The sequence below is a fragment of the Vanessa atalanta genome, chromosome 2 (genome assembly GCF_905147765.1).
Source record: "Vanessa atalanta chromosome 2, ilVanAtal1.2, whole genome shotgun sequence".
NCBI lineage: Eukaryota > Metazoa > Arthropoda > Insecta > Lepidoptera > Nymphalidae > Vanessa > Vanessa atalanta.
This window is the reverse complement of record NC_061872.1, coordinates 9,495,480-9,515,941: the sequence shown is the minus strand read 5'-3', so window position 1 is coordinate 9,515,941 and position 20,462 is coordinate 9,495,480. Positions and strand designations below refer to the sequence as shown.

Genomic DNA, 20,462 nt, shown 5'->3' with positions numbered 1-20,462 from the left:
ATAATAAAATAATGTTTACATTATGTTAAATTGATTTATGATTAATTTATTTTGCTTATATTTTCTTTAAAATGTAAGGCACTTGTCAATCAGACAGCTATATTTCGTTCTTTCTCTAGTATATTTAAAACCATTCATAAATAAATCTATTACTAAAAATTTTATATTTTTGGTATATTATTTTATCTACATCTGATCTGTGATGATAGAGGTAGTTTAAAATTTAAAAAGCAGTCCTCACCTTGCTTTGTTTTGCTTAAAGGCTTTATCAAGTCATTGCAATGCGTTCATACATTTTATTGTTATAAAATCCCTTGAGAAGACTTTTCTTTTTGCAAATTTGTAATTGATTATGCGATTTTTTATAAATAATGTATCAGTATAATAAGATCAGGACTAAAATACACTTTATTTAATTATATTCCTAGAAGATATTTTAAAAGGATTTTCGGATAAATTAAATGTCTATCTAAAAATATAGATCATAAAAAAATAGTTACCCGTTTTCATCTGATATGATTTGTATTTTTTAATTATAATAATTAATAAAATTTCCCTTTTTAGTGAATTGCGAAGATTAGTTACAACAATAGCTCAAGTGGTCCGAATCGAACCAGCAACTTATACCGCAAGGCAAGCCGCGAGCGCGGAGCAGGGCTCCCTGGATCAATAAATAGAACTAAAAGAATTACTTATATATTATTTATTATGGATTATGTATATATTATTTTAAAACGAAAAAAAAGGCAGTGTGCGCCACGTCTTCCAAGAAGACGACAAGCTCGAACTCCAGCGAAGATCTGCTGATGTTCAGTAAAAATATTAACACGCCAAAATCTATAAAAGTAAAATGTAAAAAAGGCACGGGCAACTGTGAGCCCGTGGATGTTGTAAATTAAATAAAATTTAAAAAAAAATCGTGAACCGATGCTCTATTGACAGGTTCGATCAGCATCGCATTGTATATGTACTTATAATAAATACTAACATATGATAAACGCATATCCAGCGTTGGCACGTACACACCAATTTTCACTTAATTAAATAAAAAAATATAAATTTATATGATACTCTTTACTAAAACTTTCTTGAGTTCCTCATATCTAAATTAATCAATAAATCGAGTTTAAAAAAGCGAATATACTGTAGAATAAACAATGGCACTACATTTAAATATTTAATTATTAAATAAGTAATATGTCAATAATCATAAACGTAGTTTGAATCCGAACTTTAAAAAAAACATCCTACGTGATGTATCTTGCTATCCCTGAGTCAACACTCGAAACTACCATATTAATGGTCAATCCCCAAGGTCAGTCTATCGGGCGGCCTTAAAATGCTAAATGATACTGCGTGCTGCAAACCCACGTCCAATACAATATACACTTTAGACCGAGCGTCATGCGTGTGAAAAAAAGTAAAATTAAAAAATAATTCAGTGAACCAAATAAAACTTGTCGTGGTAATTGAATGTAGTGCAATGTTTTTTGATTAAAAAAATATAAAAAAAAAAAATTAAAATCCTGTGACATGTGCTTTTTTTTAAAAAAGGTAAGTTATATTATTATGCTTTTTTAATACGTATAATTCAGGATAAGTGTGAAACATAAAATTTGCGGTGTTTACACAATTACTTGTTTGAAATACAATTACTCTACCGACTCCTGAAAAAAACATACTGCCTAAATTAACAATTAATTTATGTGAAACTCATCTTTATGTGAAATGATCATTTAAGTTTTAATAAATAAAAGCATTACATAAACAGCATTATTTGTTTAAGGAATGCAAAAACTAGATCATTATTTCTGTTCAACATTCACGATTAGTTATGAGGTGAACTTGACCCACGTCAATATAGCTATTTTGATTGCCAAATAATGCTTGCAATATATTTATACAAAATTATATACTTTTTAGATTAAATTAATGCTCCATTTATATTATTAATTGAATGATCAACACACTATTAATGTATATTATGTCTTATTACTAGTCGAGAACAATCTTCTTTATATATCTATGAATTAAAAAAATATATATATAAATCTGATTAGGCAGAATAAAATAGATCAATAAATGATATATAATGATAATAATAATCTTGAAATAAAGTTTAATTAATCATTCATCAAAGATTGGAATGCGGCAAGCTCAAATGCATTTATAGGTATTGGAACTATTTTAAGGATCTGTTGAAATAACATGTATTTCTCAATAGAGTACACACTGCTAGTAAACTTGCTGTATTAACATACATACGCGTACAGTGCCTATCCATCTCAATTGCTCCCTACATGCCATATATATTCATTCAGCAGTGTTTAGATCGTGCGTGTCATGTGTATGGCTATTTATTAAGCGACGACACGAGCAATAATCCTTAACATACTCTACCAAGTGCACTGTCCTGTTTACTTAAACGTGTTAAGATCCAATTTCGTAATAAGCGGCGCATTGTTGTGAGACCAGCGGACAGCCGTGACTCATTTAATCCGTAATAAAGACGTAACAATTTTTTAATTTATTTATATACACAAATCGGTTTCATATAAATTACAAAATTAATGTGTTGTTTTTAAGACTGTCTAAAAAGAAACATGAATATTGTTACAGCTTCGATTTATTCCTATCCTTGAAGATTGAGTTTGGGAAGTCTCGACGATTTCAAAGTCCCAGGACAGGAAACCTCCTAGAGTCAAAGTCGAATTACTTTGTGTGATATCTTACAATATGGTTATACTCATAATCGATTGAATATTTACTATCTAACCTTAAAATTGATTTATTCATAAATCCAATTAATATGTCTTAGTAATACTAAATCGATATAATATTATAACAAATGCAACAGAGTTCGTCATTCATAAGAAAATTAGGAATACGACAGTGCATTTATTTCCTCTGGGTGAGCTTTAAAAATAGCTACAATCTAAAAAAGCTTATTGCAAGAAATTACTGGAATTGATTAAAATATTTATTTATATATATTTATTTACAAATTCAAATATAATATCAACAAATACCCTAGTATTTTTCAAATATGAAAAAGAGTAACTACTGACTTCCTTGCCAGTTCTTCTCGGTAGTATCTGCATTCCGAACGGGTGGTAACTTCATTTTATATATTGCTTGTAAAAGTCTACTTGAATAAAGTATATTATGATTTGATTTCATTGAGTAGTACCCGTATACAGAAATAGTGAGTCATTTATGTTAAATTTATTTGTCGTCTTGTCACTATGTCCACAATTAAATTAGCATAAGATATAAAGGATTAAAGAATATGTGACATTTGATAGAGTATCTTTGTAATTTTTATGGATTGTGGAAAAACATTTTATAGATTGTTAATTAAATAACAGTAATTGATGTAACAAATATCGCTCCCCATTTTTAATATGATTAACTAAGGTAATATTTAAAATAAGCTTTAATAAATCTATCGCGTTTAATATTGTTGAGATTTAAAATGCGCGGTAACTATTTCTCGCACCGTTTCTCTCGAAAATTTATTAGCACTACGTAATGTATGTTATCAAAATAAATTGTGTTATTTATGAGACTATCTAATTGAAAAATCTTAATTTATTCCCACTTTATGTTTTGTGGTTTACAAATATAATATTAAATATAATAATGAGAGATTTTACTGAAGACACTTGCCGCACTTTTCGCGATAATCATGATAATAATATGCGTTCTTTCCAAATGTACTGGATATACCCAAAGTACTAATTGGAGAAACTTTTTTAATTTTCACCTTACAAATTAGCGACGAGGTTTGCAAAAAAAGTTAGATATATATGTTTATTATTTCAGGATATCTATAAATATATTTGATGTTTACGATAACTTGATTCAAGTTTTTAGTGCCTTCGTTAGTCATAGTCAAATAGATACTTTTTAAATTACTTAGTCTATGCTAGCAACATACTAATCACTCACTGGTGACCATAGATCAAATATGACCTTGATAATTATTCATAAAAAATACAATTCAAAAATTTCAAACTACAAGCTAATTAAATAAACATTCAACAAATTCAAAGTTTGTTTTAAAATCTGATTTAACCTAACGTACGATGCTGACACCGAAATGGATCATCCAATGCCCAGCTTTAATATGACTAGGAAATAATGTTTATAACGTCCGTAAATATAAAGCTAATACCGTATAAAGTAAATGAAATAGATATATATATTATTAAAAATAAAATAAGCAAAAAGGTTTTAATAAAATAATAATACAAGTAAATTCAATCTAGTCCAACAAAAATCGTCGTGCTGTTGTAATAAAAGCCTAATTTCCATAAGACAACTTAGTGCCATATTGCTACAACTGATTTCGTATAAATAAATGTAAACATTTTTAAAATTCAGAAGCTTGAACTCATTGTCAAAACAATCATTAATAATATTCTATACGTAAGTAAAATATAATTCAGTAAGTACCATTTTTTTTATTTCCCGCACTTTTTAACTCCTGCTGCATTGTTCTCCCAAAGTCTTAAATCTTCATTTCTCATCTCACTAACTATTAAGTTTATATATTTTTTTTAAATTTGTACAGCGCAATTTGCAAAACGTCTTACGTATAAGTTTCATACTATGAACTTTATAGTATAAAGTAAATTCAAAATTATATGTAAAATTTTAACATTAAATTTTCTAGTTGAATAGTTGCTTTCTAACATAAATAGCATTTGTTCTTTAAAGTAAATAATGTTAGGAGTTATATAGGAACGTTTTATATATTTTTAATTAATGTTTTATTTATTCTACACTATTGCTGGCCGGTGATGCTCGCCCCAAAGGGTAGGTTACTCTGTCATCAATAATTAATATTCTACCAACAAACAGCAACGCTTGTATCTCTGTTCATAGCTACAACAGATTTTCTTCATATACTCGGTAGGCGGATGTGTAAATGTGCGATGGTGAGTGCTGATCACTAATGACCATTAATTACATTACTAATGTGGCACCAAACTTGGGAGCTAAAATATTATGTCCCTTGTGCCTGAGTATACACTGGCTCACTCACCCTTCAAACCGAAACACAATGATACTAAGTATTGCTGTTTATCGGTAGAAGATGAGTGATGATGAGTTATGAATGGGTACTTACCCAGAAGGCTAGCAGAAACCCCTACCACCAAATAAAAGCCTCTTAGCTTCCATAATATGCGGAGCATTGACTTGATTCAACGATTGATATCTCATAATCAATAGACGGTAGTAACCAGACGTCATCAGTTGGTTCAATTTTAAATATAATTATTTATGCGCATAAGGATTTCCAGCGACTATACAGCATGGTTATTTTTATTACTATAAACTCAGTATTTTGATATTGACATCGATTTGACGAATTGACATTCGTAGATATTCGTAGATAATGTCGGAATATCGAGCTCCACCAATTAAAAAAAAAGCATGGAAAATATCCCGTTTCAAATACTTATAGTAACTATACAGTACAGCTAATTAATGTTAAATATACACAATTACAGTAGCCAAAAGTTAATTAATATAAAACGTACATATAAGGTCTGCTCGAAAGATATTTTGTGCGTTTAATCTTAATTTATTAAGTAACAACGAATAACAACACGAGGACACAACTTTATTGTTTCACAATAGAGAATCATAATTCTTTCGTTGAGAATCGAGGTTCTTTCGTTTTATAAAATTTATAATAAAAATATCGATACCGGCGTGCATTGCTGACCTACTTGCATTGATTTTAAAAGGAAACGAGTACAGGGCCGCATCCAGAGATTCACTACATGAATATTTTTTTCCAAATAACAACTGAATTAATGTAATTTGGTTATTACCATAATGTCACTACTAAAGGTCGCCGGAGGTGTAGCAATTTTAGTAAATAGGCGAGTAAATAAAAGACCTCCAGTTATATCAATTCGTTCAATTCAAAACATCTTATCTTATTTTAGTACTTTTTAAAGTGCTGATATGTTATATGCCCGTTTTGTTATATAGAATAAATTAAATTATATAACAAGTTACATTGTAAAAAATATATAACTTTGAATTGTAACAAAAAAAGTGTGGTTTTTGTTTTACCTCGTCTTAACGCATAGATGCACCTAAAAATAATATGACCGCGTGCCAATGTAGATTCTAACGAAACGGATAAATGGATATACATGTTGATATTACATTTAAATAGTATTAACAAATACAAACTTTAAAAAGAGCGCAAACCGTTTTAGTTATTACGTTAAATTTATAAAAGTTTCTCCGTATAAATATATGTAATTATATACTCTTACTCGTATATAATGTATTACTTGAAGTTCGAACTCGGAACATACGGTATTGGAAAATAATTCAGTGAAGAGCAGTACAAGACTTGCGATTAATGCTAACCCTAACGAGATCCTCGACCCAAAATAATAAACGAGAGGCTCCCTTTAGCGATAGGGGGCTGGTATGCTAGACTAGTAAAAGTAAACATTTGTTTAGTTAAACGTTAATATCATAAAAATAAACGTTTAATTCACCATAGTTATGCATTGACAAATGACAAAGAATATGGTGCATACATTTATCGCAGCTAGAGACTTCAGTTATATTTATTAAATTTACTTTTTATTGTACAAATAAACTATTGAGATAATAATAAGTGATGAATAAAATAATAAAAGTAAAGAAAGGTTTCTTATCTTTTTGGCAAACCAGTTAGATATGTTCGTTTATCTCTGGATAACGTGTTTGCTTTCAACCAAGTATTGCGACGCCTCAACAAATAGACGAAAATTATTTCGAATTGTCTAATTTTAGAAGGGTTGATGTACATTTGACGTATACGGTTTTAGGGTGTCACGACCCCTCGCATACGTTATGTATCTAATTAGCATTAGCAGCCCGTAAATGTCCCACTGCTGGGATAAAGGCCTCCTCTCCCTTTGAGGAGAAGGTTTGGAGCATATTCCACCACGCTGCTCCAATGCGGGTTGGCGGAATACACATGTGGCAGAATTTCGTTGAAATTAGACACATGCAGGTTTCCTCACAATGTTTTCCTTCACCGCCGAGCACGAGATGAATTATAAACACAAATTAAGCACATGAAATTTCAGTGGTGCCTGCCTGGGTTTGAACCCGAAATCATCGGTTAAGATGCACGCGTTCTAACCACTGGGCCATCTCAGCTCTTATATCTAATATGTACTTTTATTTCTAAATTACATATAAATATATATGCAAGAGTCACATTTCCCGGATCAGACTTCATTATAATTTAATTTATTGCATAATTTAAATACGCTTAATACGAATTATTTGTTTAAAAAGATAAGGTGCCGCGACCGTAAAATGGATTTAGAAATGTCGTATTTTTCTTAAATTGTTTTAGTCCTGGAAAACAATATGCAAATGTCCTTTTCAATAAGTTATTTGTTGAATATGTAAAATCTATTGTCCGTCCGTGATACACGTTATATTTATTATTTTATTTTAACTTTTACACAATATTGTAAATTATATTTTAGTATTTTGATATAAAATCAAAATATACTCTATTCAAGTAGGCTTTTACGATCACTTTTGAGGCGTCATAGCGTAGCGTAAGCCGATTTATGTCCCAGTGATTATGGGACGATAACTGCACATAAAAAATGTTATGCTCCAACTGTAGATGTGCAGAAAAATAAAGAGGATTCTTGCAATTAATTTAATTGTTATGATTTAAAAAAATAATTAATTTTAGAGACGAGGAAAGAAGTTACTGGCCACGTAGAGAACGCAATGGCTGTAAAGAAAGAAAAAAACAATGTAAATCGTGAGAACAGATATCGTCAGAAAATGAAATTGAATAAAAAAAAACTGTCATAGGTTTCGAAATGTGTTAAAAACTGCTAAATAAACGAGAAGTTTTGCGTGCGACCCACTACTAGTAATAAATGTACCAGCTACCATCGACTCGGAATGTAGATTCTATCGAAAAGAACCGGGAATAATATGCCTTAATTAGGGCATATTATTCAACATTTTATCAAAAAAAAAATTATGAATCGGCAAAGAATAAATATCACCGGAATATTTTTATAGAAACGAACACCTTGCCTCAGGAAGAATTGATTAACTTGGTCGTATCGGAAATATGGCATTAAAAGCTTATCCTTACTTCTCCTGTTTATACAACGATTTCATAACTGATTCTATCAAAGTGATCAATTTCATTGTGAAAATATATAAAATTGTTTTACAAGAATATATTCAAATATATTGTGACGTAGTTGTAAGTATTGCCGCTTTGTTAAAAGCCACCCCGAAGGGAGTCTCCAGCTCTAACATTATAAATAGACCTATGTGGCTGTCTTTTGTAAATAACGTAATTTAAAAATAGAATAATAAATACAACGACATATTTAAATTGTATGTTCTTACATTTTTGTATAATACATACAGGTAAACGTATTATTTAAGTAAAATACAAATATTGAAATGAAAATGTACCAGGTATCATTATACTACGTTCCAATTCAATTTAGATAATATGTAAACTGTCTTTACATAAACCCTATAAAACTCTAAATGTTATGGTTGAAACATTGCCTCGCCTAATGTAGCAATATCGCGTTCCAGGCTACGCAAACAATATAGTATCCATATAAATATATAGAACAAAGGAAGAAGAGTTTTATGTTTATTTATTTATTTCTTTATTTTTAGGACAACCAACAGAAATGACAATAATACAATCACGATTTTTTTTTTTATAGGTAAACACAATATTTATATACTAATATTATAAACGCGAAAGTAACTCTGTCTGTCTGTCTGTCTGACGCTCTTTGAAGACCAAACCACTGAACCGAATTTAATGAAAGGATTCTTAGTCATTTAGGCAACTTTTTTATCTCATCAACTCTTTCTATTGGACAGTAATTTTGATGAGGTAGATATTCTTTTCAAGCAATTCTAAAATTAAATATTTATAATTATTTTTTAATTTTGTTTGGCAGTCCAATTAGTACTTTTTATTTTCTACATCAAAAGCCATCATTATCATCACCGACATCATCGACATCAAAAGCCAAAAGAAATGTAATCCGTTTTAATCTGTTAAAAATTAATGACAATTATAATTATTATTTTAATTCGAGAACCATTCCGTTTAAATATAAATTTTCAATCCAAGCGAACACTTGAGAATAAAATAGTATTTGAAACCGTCGCTGAGGCCATCAAATACTTAAACGCAATGTAAGGTTTATTTTATATCAGCCAATCGTTTTTTTCATTTGAACATAATAATCGAAGTCAAAGGTCTAAAAGCCCTAATTATGTATTTGTATTTCTGTTTATATAAGCTTTCTTTTTATTTTAAATATAAAACATTTAACGATACAATATGCTACATATGTACGTAATATGAAACACCAAATTCATTTATACAATTATACAATTAAATAAAATTAAAATCATCATATATACAATTAAATAAAATTAAAATCCGACATCAAAATGTTTCCAGTATGACGTATTCATAAACAAAAGTTAATTATAATATTTACCTAATTACAATACCTACCTATTCTCACTTAATAGGTTTTTTGGGCAAATTTTTGATTGTTGAATGTTGTTGTGTTGAAAATCATACTTTTGCCATTACATCATTAAAATCGGCTCCCAAACAGTGAAAAGATCGAGTAATACGATCGAAGAAATGACAAATCCATTAGTTTTTACCCTTATTCTAATGTTAGGAGTGCTTTTTGCCAATCGATTGAATAAAATAAATATCAAAATCGACGAAGCTGCAGAGGAAAAAATATATAAAAAAAAGGTATTTTTGAAGTCGGCTAAAATTAAAACAAGGACATTCAAGTCTTACGTCACTAGAACTTAATAATTTAAAATGACCTCTGTATTGATGTTACAACATACGATAATATATTTCGTAATTTTACCGTCAATTGACATTGATACCAAAATATATGTGCATATGGAACGCATGCTATAATTATTAACAAGTTGTTTTTTATAAAATTATAATAGCATGATAATGCTTAATCATTTTCATCATTTTTTGATTTACAAATCAATATTATTTTCAATATAATAATTTAATTTATTTTTTATTTAAATAAAACCAATGTATAATGAATAAATCTGTATATACATTGGATCAATATCTTTATTATCTTTGCAAAGTTAGGTCACGATGAACCCGACACCTAATCGATGAGTCCCTGGAATGCTTAAAAGTTCGTCTGTCCTATTCTGAAAAATCTGTACATATGCATACAGTATTGTAAATTTGTTCATATGGTATATAAATTTATAAAAAGTTATAAATATTTTCCATTAAAATGTTTTATAAGATAATTGTTAACAGTCGTCTTGTTGAAAAATCTCATTTATGTCTTAGCACTGGGATATGGCATTTAAAGTGGAATACCTATGAAAGCTTCAAAAATTTGTGCAGGTATATTAAAAAAAATACTTTAAAATACAAACTTATACTTCAGACCGTGAAGTTTGATTATATAAACAGTTGCAAATCTCTTGGCATTCTTCCAATTTCGGTCCTACTCTAAGGCTAGTAGAAAAAATAAATGAAAAAAGTTCAAACTTATTCTTTGCCTACATGTAAGATTAAACCTTTGTTTCTAAATAAGTCTTATGAGAATATAGTATAAATGAAGTTACAATGTTTTAGATCTGAGCAGTACCACCTACTTAACCGTCTTGAACTTGGTGATCAGTATATTATATTACTAACTGGTTTAAATTAATGCCTTCAATTCGAGTTAAAGCGTCATTTACAGACTTTCATCTGTCAGTCTTTACGTGGCATATTACTTACGTCCAATACATTTTGGGGTATTCTACAAACGACTACGACAATCGATATGTAACTGGTCTAGGCCTATTATTTTTATTTCTATTTGTCTTGTTGATGTCATGTCAACGGCAGGTCACCTTTGAGTCGATCGGCACTTGTTTGCTAATCAAAACAAATTGAAACATATAACTACGTCACAACTGACTAAATATCTCACACAAGTAATATTTTAAATCGAACAGTATTACATTACATATTTATTCTCTTAAAAAAATACATTTTTTTGTATATTTATTGCTGATCAGATATATTTCTGTCCAATATAATTATATTTTGATATGGTTATATAATATCACTAGCTGAACCTGCGGCTTTACTCGCACGAAATTGATAAAATGCAAACTTCCTACCCCCGTTTTACCTTAGTTTCGTTAATTCCTCGGAATTCGGAAAATTCTTAGCGAATGATTACAAGGAACATACCTGATAAATTTCAAGTTTGTAGTTGTTACAGTTTCTGAGATTTCGTGATTAATCAGTGAGTAGTATTTTGCTTTTATATATATTTAGATGATTCGGTTAAATACAGTATATTTACTTTTACAATGTCAAAATTAATTTTACGCTTTGAAGTAATCATCCTCTCTGTTAACCGTGCAGTGTTGTCTTTATTATTTTACGATGCATTTAAATCTTAATGATGATGACATTAACCAGCGACATAATAAATGATTAACTTCATGTAATTGTTTTCTGTCTGTGACGTGACCTACTTGACATGGTAATTCTTTCATAAATATTGTTCACGTTAACTAACCATTACATCCGTTTATGGTCAAGTACATGTCAAACATAATTAACAATACATTAACCTTACAATTATGTCTGCTGTGGAAACGTCTCCTCATCTGAGAAACGTGGAAGCTCCCGATTTACGTTATACTCGGATTTTATGACATTAATATCATTTACACAGTTTATTGCGTTATGGAATACTAATGTACTACGGAATATTTTCTGTTATTATCATTAATAAAAATAAAATCAGTGTCAAAATCTATAAGTTAGGATATAACTGACTGTATGAAAATTAAAGTAGAATTATTCTGTTTTTAAAACTGTTATGCGAACTAATTTAGACGACACGCGATTTTCTCGCTTATGATAAAATATTAATTTATCGACGCCAGACCTTTTTTTGTCTGAAAACTCGATTAAGGCTGGAAAGGATAATCAATCACCAGCCCAAAAGCTGTTACTGTTAGGACGTTGATTATTCGCATTAATGCCGATATTTTTGTTATATTGAGTGATTAAAATAAAAATCAGTCTTGTTTAATCGTTAATACAAAACAGTTCGTGCAAAACACTACTATGTTAGATCAGAAGAGATAATTGATAAAGAAAACTCGTTTGTTGAGCCTTTATTAAAAAATTGTACAAATAATATTTCCCTCGCTCACCCTGCAGGCGCTAGTACGGCCAGGCTGCGCTGACAAAAAATCTAACAAAAGCCGGATAGACCGGACAGGTAAATATTTGGCCGGACAGGACCGTAAAATAACATGTCAGGCTAATTCCGAGCGTCTGGCAACACTATTTTCGTTACAAATTTTATGACTTGTATCTATTTTACCGATACGTAATATTTTTTTATTTATTTTAACGGAGTCCATAAAAATGCTAGACTCGTCTTAGATATACCGCGAATCATGTTGAACCTGATATGATTTAATAATTAGTTTGCTTCGGTAGCTAAAGTTTCATCTGGTATTCAAGCAATATAAATACCTAACTCTATGACAAAGAACTGCCTTCGAATATTAATAGCATAGCGACCCATCGCTATAAATAATCTATAATGTAACAATGTAGAAATATTTAATTTTCATTGAATAATGCAAAATATACAACACTAATTGAAATACAAAAATGACCAACTTAATTCACGTTGACTTATTAGCAGCCTTCCTTAAGGGGTCGCACTTTTTGTACCTCGTTAAATTGCTATTAATCTTCCTTATCTTTATTGTGCATTTGTTTGTAGTTATAAATGGTTAAAATAAATAAGCTGACTGTGTAGAGTAAAGAACATAACCCAATTAAACGGTTAATGGTTGTATTTTTATCTTTTCAGTGACGAAAATAGAAAATAAATATCAAAATGCGGCTATCAATATATCTATGTATTATTCTAAATATATCCGGAGCATCGTTAGAAAGTTATAATGTTTTTGATTTCTGGACGAATTTATTCCGACCACTACCTCGCAACAAAAAAGAAGGATTTGTACCTGACTACACTCCTAAAGACGGTCAAGAATATGATTTTATTTTGGTAGGAGCTGGATCAGCCGGTTGCGTTTTAGCCAATCGGTTATCAGAAGTTTCTCAATGGAAAGTGCTTCTCTTAGAAGCAGGTGGCAATGAAAATTACTTTTCAGACATTCCGATATTTGCTCCTTTTCTTTCAATAACTCCCATGAATTGGGGTTACGCTTCTGAACCAGAAGAAAAGGCCTGTCGAGATCTCAGAGGAAAGGTGTGCTATATGCCTCGCGGTAAAGTTCTCGGCGGAAGCAGTGTTCTTAATTTCTTAATATATCAACGAGGTCACCCCGAGGATTACAATGATTGGGTTCGAATGGGTAATAACGGTTGGAGTTATAACGAAATACTGCCGTACTTTAAGAAATCTGAAAATATAAAAATAAATGACTTAAGAAGTTCAATCTATCACGGTGTAGGAGGATATTTAGACATTGAACATTCCAAGTATTCTACTCCTTTAAATGAAGCATTTAAGGAGGCAGGTGAAGAACTTGGCTACGAATGGAACGATCCTAATGGGGAAAAAGTAATTGGTTTTTCAAAGCCTCAGGCTACTATCCGGAACGGTAGACGATGTAGCACATCTAAAGCTTTTTTAGAACCGGTGCGTTTTAGAAGAAATTTAAAAATTTCAAAGTATTCAACCGTAACGAAGATTTTAATTGATCCAATTACTAAAGTAGCAAATGGAGTGGAGTTCGTGAAAAATGGCAAGAGGTAATATGAAAAAAATATAATGATAGTTGTTCATAAAATTTACGAGAATGAAAAAGAAAGTATTATTAAAAATATAAGCTTTATATATCATAACTTAGTGTCATATTTTTATTAATCAGTAACTCAGGTTCTTTTATTACTACGGTATATAACATAATTGATAAAGAAATACATATAAATTTCCTTAAATTAATTATGATACAATTGATGAAATATAGGAAACGAACGAACATAAAATGGACATTGACGCAAGTAGAGGCACTCTAAATAATTATTTATATCAATGATTATATTAAATGAACAAATGAGTCAATAAACTTGGGTGTAACATAAACTTATTATGGTATAAACTTTATTATCCATTAAACAAATCTGCCTAAAGCAATATAATTTAACAAAACTCGTTCCGTGAATAAAAGAAAATTCTGTAAAAATTAAATATTTATCAATCGGTATTCTGTATGATCAAAATTATTAAAATTATTTAATTCTTTAAAAATTGTATTGTTCTAGGAAAAGAATATTTGCGCGACGGGAAGTTGTTTTGGCAGCTGGAACTATCGGTTCGGCCCAACTGCTGATGCTATCTGGTATAGGTCCGGAGGAACATTTGAACGAACTTGGCATTAAAACTCTAGCCAATTTACCTGTTGGCTACAATCTACAAGATCACATCACATTTTCAGGAAATGCCTTCATTGTCAATACAACAAATTTATGCGTAAACGATGTAAATATTTATTACTTTATTTTGCTGTAGCTATTAATGTTTATGTTTTTTTTTTTTATTATTATTTCATTGGTTGGCGGACGAGCATATGGGCCACCTGATAAGTGGTCACCACCGCCTATAGACAAAGGCGCTGTAAGAAATATTAACAATTTCTTACATCACCTATGCGCCACCAACCTCGGGAACTAAGATGTTATGTCCCTTGTGCTTGTGATTACACTGGCTCACTCATCCTTCTAGCCGGAACACAACAATACAGAGTACTGTTATTTGGCGGTAGAATATCTGATGAGTGGGTGGTACCTACCCAGACGGTTTTTTAATCATATCAGGTCCATTTCATGGGAAAACGCTCGCTTTATATATTAATTCCACAAAATAAATAATACATAAACAATCCAACAGATATTAGCGGCATCGCCAACATCTGCAGCACTGTATATGCTGGGACAAGGCCCACTTACTATTCCTGGTGGCGCAGCGGGATTAGCCTTTACCCAAACCAAATACGGCCAGGACCTTGGCGAAGGCCGGCCTGATATGGAGCTGGTAATGGGAGCTGGTTCCCTAGCTGGAGATTTACTTGGAATAATACGATCTATGCTGGGTAAGTTTACTCTAGTATTTTTTAAGAATGTCATGATTTAGAGGCCCGTAAGGATTGTGAATGAAAACGATCATTCAATATCGCTTCTGCAATTAAATATTTTTTATAATTTTTTATACTGTTTGCTTTTAATAACACGATTATTGCATTGAAATAAATCATGTCTTGTAAATGAAAATTAAAATAAACTGTATGCCATGTAAACGAATGGCTTTTAAAAGCACTTTTGAATAGTCATTTTTTAAGATAATATTATATAATCTATATGAAATGAAACAAATACAGACAGTTATAAAATATGCCTTATTTATTTACAGGATTTTGTATTTTTTTTTCCTGTTCGCAGATCTTACTAAGTGAATATAAAGTACAAAAAGTAGACTACTTTTTCCTACTTAACCCTACCACTAACTACTAATTTATCCCTAATAATAAGAATAAAAACATGTTTCTTTGACTCCTGCGCCAATTATATTATTAAAACGAAAAAAATAATTATCTTGTAATGAAGAATAAAAAAGAATGGCATATAATATTTCGATAGTAAAAAAATATATTTATATATATATATGTTTCTATATTTAAATAAAAATAATTCCTAAAACTTCATTCAAGTCGCATGCAGATAATTGCTGTCCCGTTATATAAAATACATTTGATAGTAATAAATAATATTAAGGTAACAAAACAGATATGAAGAATTCCTTCCTTCCTTCCTGTTAAATCAATGAAATTTAAGATGCACTTTTCTACAATCATTATTAAAATGTTTTCAGGTGTAACGGATGAGTGGTACAAAGAAGTTTACGGGTCACTGTCACTTCAAGATCGTCAGAATTCTTTCGCGCTGAATCCTATTCTAATTCGACCCCGCAGCGTTGGGCGCGTAACTCTGCGTACTACAAACTTCACAGATCAACCTAGAATACAACCTAACTATTTTAACCACCCAGATGACTTGCTGGCTATAAAAGAAGGCGTGCGATTTGTAAGTATTTTATTTACTAACTTAGAAACAAAAAATGTCTCCTAATTGGAGGGTCTTCAAACGACTACCCTAAATTACAGCATGTACCTACTACATTTTCTTGTTATTTGAAATTGAAATTAATTACATATATCTACTATAATATGATAAGTTATCTTTTTATACCCTATCCGGACTGAGTAAACGAATTCAATTTAAAATTCCAATTCGACCCTTAATAAAATGTGTTTGAAACATAATATCGAACTTAATACGTATTTTTAAAATTTAAAAGATTTCTTAGTAAAGAAAAACATCACATAACATATTTACTTTTCTAGGAAATTCGTAATTAATTTCCATTTAAAAATTTAAATTTAAATAACTAATAGCTGTCAAACTTACTTGCAATATATTTTTTAACAGGCTCAAAGAATAATTAATACAAAAGCATTTCAACGATACGGCACAAGATTACACGACACGCCTTTCCCTAATTGTAAAAACTTTGCCTTTAATTCTGAAGAATATTGGGAATGTGCTATAATGCAGACTTCGATAACATTGGACCATCAGGTATACATACCGTAAAATAAATATTTTGTTCTTGTCAACAATTTAAATTTTCTCTGTAATTGTGCTATATTTTATATTGGTTGGTAAAAGTATCTCCCTTGCATCTTTCTTAAACAGTATTGTATACAAGTTATTGTTATATCTATGCGCAGGTTACATTTCAGACACATCCAGTATTTCACAGTTTGTTTCAAGAACATTCATTAAATATAATAGATCCTAGAACTACTACCATTATGCAGATAATTAAGTAATCAGACCAAGTGGAATTAGTTTTGCGTGCACATTTATGGCACAGAACTTAAATTTCAAATGATACAAATTTAAGTAGTTATTGTCCCTTATTTTTAACAACTACAGAAATATTATTACTAATCGCTTGTAATATTATACTGTCATGTCGATGTCATCGATATTACAAGCATTGAATCGCACTATAGAGCGAACAACAGCGAAAACGATTTAATTACCACAGACGTCATTTTTATATAAATGGGTTTGTATGAACAGTTAAAATCCATATTTTTATATCCACAGGTAGGTACTTGTAAAATGGCACCATCAGCTGACCCAACAGGAGTAGTATCACCCAGATTACTAGTACATGGAATCAAAGGATTAAGAATAGCTGATGCGTCAGTTATCCCACGTATACCAGCTTCACACACACATGCTCCTGTTGTTATGATTGCAGAAAAAGCAGCAGATCTTATAAAAGAAGACTGGAACACGCCAATACAACCTTTATAATGAATACCTCATTCATCGTTGTTTAAGCGTTACGTAAATCCAAAGAAACCAATTAGCATAAATATTGATTTAGTATTATGTTAATTTTGTATTAAGAACTTACCGTCGAATTATGTATATTGTCTATTTCGAATATTATCATACCTATTCTCATGGTTTGCCAATGCACAAGGTATTCCGGGTACGCAACTAGTATGAAACTACACCTTTCCATATATTTTTATTCATTTAATTCTGTTGTACAATTTACATAATGTGATAACCCTTCCATATTACATTCATTTCAGGCGATTATTCGATTAATTCAGAATGTTTAGTTAATTAAGAATAGTTAATAAATAATCATAAAAATGTTTTCGCATTGTTCTAATTTTATTAATTGACGAAAACAAAAGAGGGTTCTAAAATCGACGCGAGAATATATAATGCTCTAGCAATCGGTTTTAAAATCTAATCACATTTTGCGTGAAAAAAGCGTCGAATGCTACTAACTTATATAAATTAAGCAATCTAGTCCTTTGGTAAGTACCCCGTTTACCCTTGTTTCTTACATATCACGATATAGTGTGCATCTTGTTAAATAAATAACAGGAGTTTGAAGGTCGGTTGATATTTATTATCATTAGTCTTATAATGTAAAATTATATAGCACATATTACATGGGCTGAAAAGTCCCGGGCCTAACACATATATGGCGCTGGTTTTATTTCATCCACCTCTTTTGCAGTTAGTACTAATCTTAAAAAGACAACTGTTAAAATTTCAAGATATTCTATTCATTAAATTTTTGAGTTATTGTACTAAGAGTGACGCTACTTTTGTTATTTTCAAAACAATGGATCAAACACAATTTCGTGTTTTAATTTTACACTGCTTCTTGACGAGAAAAAGCTAAAAAAATAGCGTTCAGGCGAAGCAATGACTTGGAAAGTGTTATGGGAACTCTGCTCCATCAGAAACAACAATAAACCGTTGGTTTGCTGACTTCAAACGTGGTCGTAGAGACACCGATGATACAGAACGCAGTGGACGTAATGAGGCGGTAACACTAGAAATTATAAAAAAAATGCACATGATCGTTTTGAATGATCGAAAAGTGGCTTTATATTGTATGAGCATTTGACTATGAGAAGGCTCTGTTCAAAATGGGTGCCGCGTTTACTCACTGTTGACCAAAAACAAGAACATGTTGATATTTCTGAGCAGTGTTTTTTAGCATTAGCATTAGCATTAGCAGCCTGTAAATTTTCCCACTGCTGGGCTAAAGGCCTCCTCTCCCTTTGAGGAGAAGGTTTGGAGCATATTCCACCACGCTGCTCCATTGCGGGTTGGCGGAATACACATGTGGTAGAATTTCGTTGAAATTTAGACACATGCAGGTTTCCTCACAATGTTTTCCTTCACCGCCGAGCACGAGATGAATTATAAACACAAATTAAGCACATGAAAATTCAGTGGTGCCTGCCTGGGTTTGAACCCGAAGTCATCGGTTAAGATGCACGCGTTCTAACCACTGGGCCATCTCGGCTCATTTGAGCAGTGTTTGGCCATGTTTAAACGTAACAAACCAGATTTTTTGCGTTGATGTGACAATGGATGATACATGGTACCATCACTTCACTCCGGAATCAAAACGATCGTCATCTGAGTGGACAGCAACTGGTGAACCTCGTCAAACGCGCCCGAAAACACAACAATCGGTTGGAAAGGTTATGGCCTCGATATTTTGAGATGTGCATGGTGTAAACATTCATCGATTATCATGGGAAGGGAAATAACATCAACAGTGAATATTATATAGCGTTACTGGAGCGTCTGATGACCGAAATTATAAAGAAACGTACGTATATGGCGAAGAAAAAAAAATTTCTTTCGTAAAGACAACGCACCGTGTCACAAGTCAATCAAGCAATGGTAAAACTACATGAATTGAACTTCGAAATGCTCCTATATCCACCATATTCGCCAGATTTGGCTCCCAGCGACTACTGGCTATTCGAAGACCTAAAAAAAAATGCTCGCCGGTAAGAAATTTCGCTCAAATTATCGCGGAAACTAAAGCCTATTTTATGTGTTGAGCTTCTGCTATAAACGGGCTAAATAATTTATGTATATATTTCTAGTATACTATATTGCTGTAAAATTTACAACATATTTCCATTATGTTAGGTACATATAGATCGTATTATTTTAATTAGGAAAATATTTTTATAGTTATTATAGTACTAGCAACCTCTTTCAATAAAACTTCTTGAGTGATGGAAAGAAGGTCAAACACTTGTTTCGTTATGCAAGCTAGTGTTGCTATTGAGGCTTATAAAATATTGAGGGGGTCTTTATGAGCGATATTTAGAAAATAGGTTAATCCTTTGACCGCCACGTACGCCACGCCACGAAAGTGCGCTCTGTACACCAAGCCATTTTTCATTATAGAAAACCAGTGATAAACCAAAAAATTATTGATTTTCTATACACAACAGTTCTATTAATATTAATTTGTTTAATAAAATTTAGTATGCGTATTAAGTATTTTTCAATAAATGAACTATCAATTAAAAATAGCAGTTACATTCTAACTCTAAAATTGTTAAATTATCGAAAATAAACATCCCTAATATTAAATCTAACACCTAAAAGCGACGACGGCGGACGACTTCAGTTTTCTTACTAGAAGCTGTTCATAAAGGAATCACGCAGGTGGGAGCCCCTCAAAATTTACTTCGTATTGATTTTCTGCAATTTTTCTAGGCTCGACAAAACATATTTTACACTAAGTAGTTATACACAATTTTAGAATGTTAAATATATATTAAGCCACACAATGGACGATTAACAGAGAGGACGGCGCTAGCTATAATAATAATAGAAATATTACTTCTATTAATGTGCCCACATCACAACTAAAATAAAAATAAATAACTATTTTTTTTTTAATTACTCACAATATTAGTTATAA

General features: G+C 31.0%; 1 protein-coding gene across 1 annotated transcript; it reads left to right on the top strand.

Annotated features, from left to right (window-relative positions):
- The first annotated feature begins 1,394 nt into the window (after positions 1 to 1,394).
- On the top strand, positions 1,395 to 18,809 carry LOC125071879 (glucose dehydrogenase [FAD, quinone]-like). Its single transcript, XM_047682301.1, has 7 exons — positions 1,395 to 1,554; positions 12,963 to 13,873; positions 14,387 to 14,603; positions 15,012 to 15,213; positions 15,990 to 16,201; positions 16,607 to 16,756; positions 17,294 to 18,809. Exons 2-7 carry the CDS (start codon positions 12,990 to 12,992, stop codon positions 17,504 to 17,506), a joined length of 1,878 nt encoding a protein of 625 aa, XP_047538257.1. The 5' UTR covers positions 1,395 to 1,554; positions 12,963 to 12,989; the 3' UTR covers positions 17,507 to 18,809.
- Positions 18,810 to 20,462: the final 1,653 nt, after the last annotated feature.

Excerpts from the sequence above, each read along its gene's own strand:
- LOC125071879 (XM_047682301.1), top strand. The coding sequence starts at position 12,990 with ATGCGGCTATCAATATATCTATGTATTATTCTAAATATATCCGGAGCA. Across the intron at positions 15,214-15,989 it reads AATAATACGATCTATGCTGG|GTGTAACGGATGAGTGGTAC; the intron begins GTAAGTTTACTC and ends AAATGTTTTCAG. Across the intron at positions 16,757-17,293 it reads CGATAACATTGGACCATCAG|GTAGGTACTTGTAAAATGGC; the intron begins GTATACATACCG and ends TTATATCCACAG.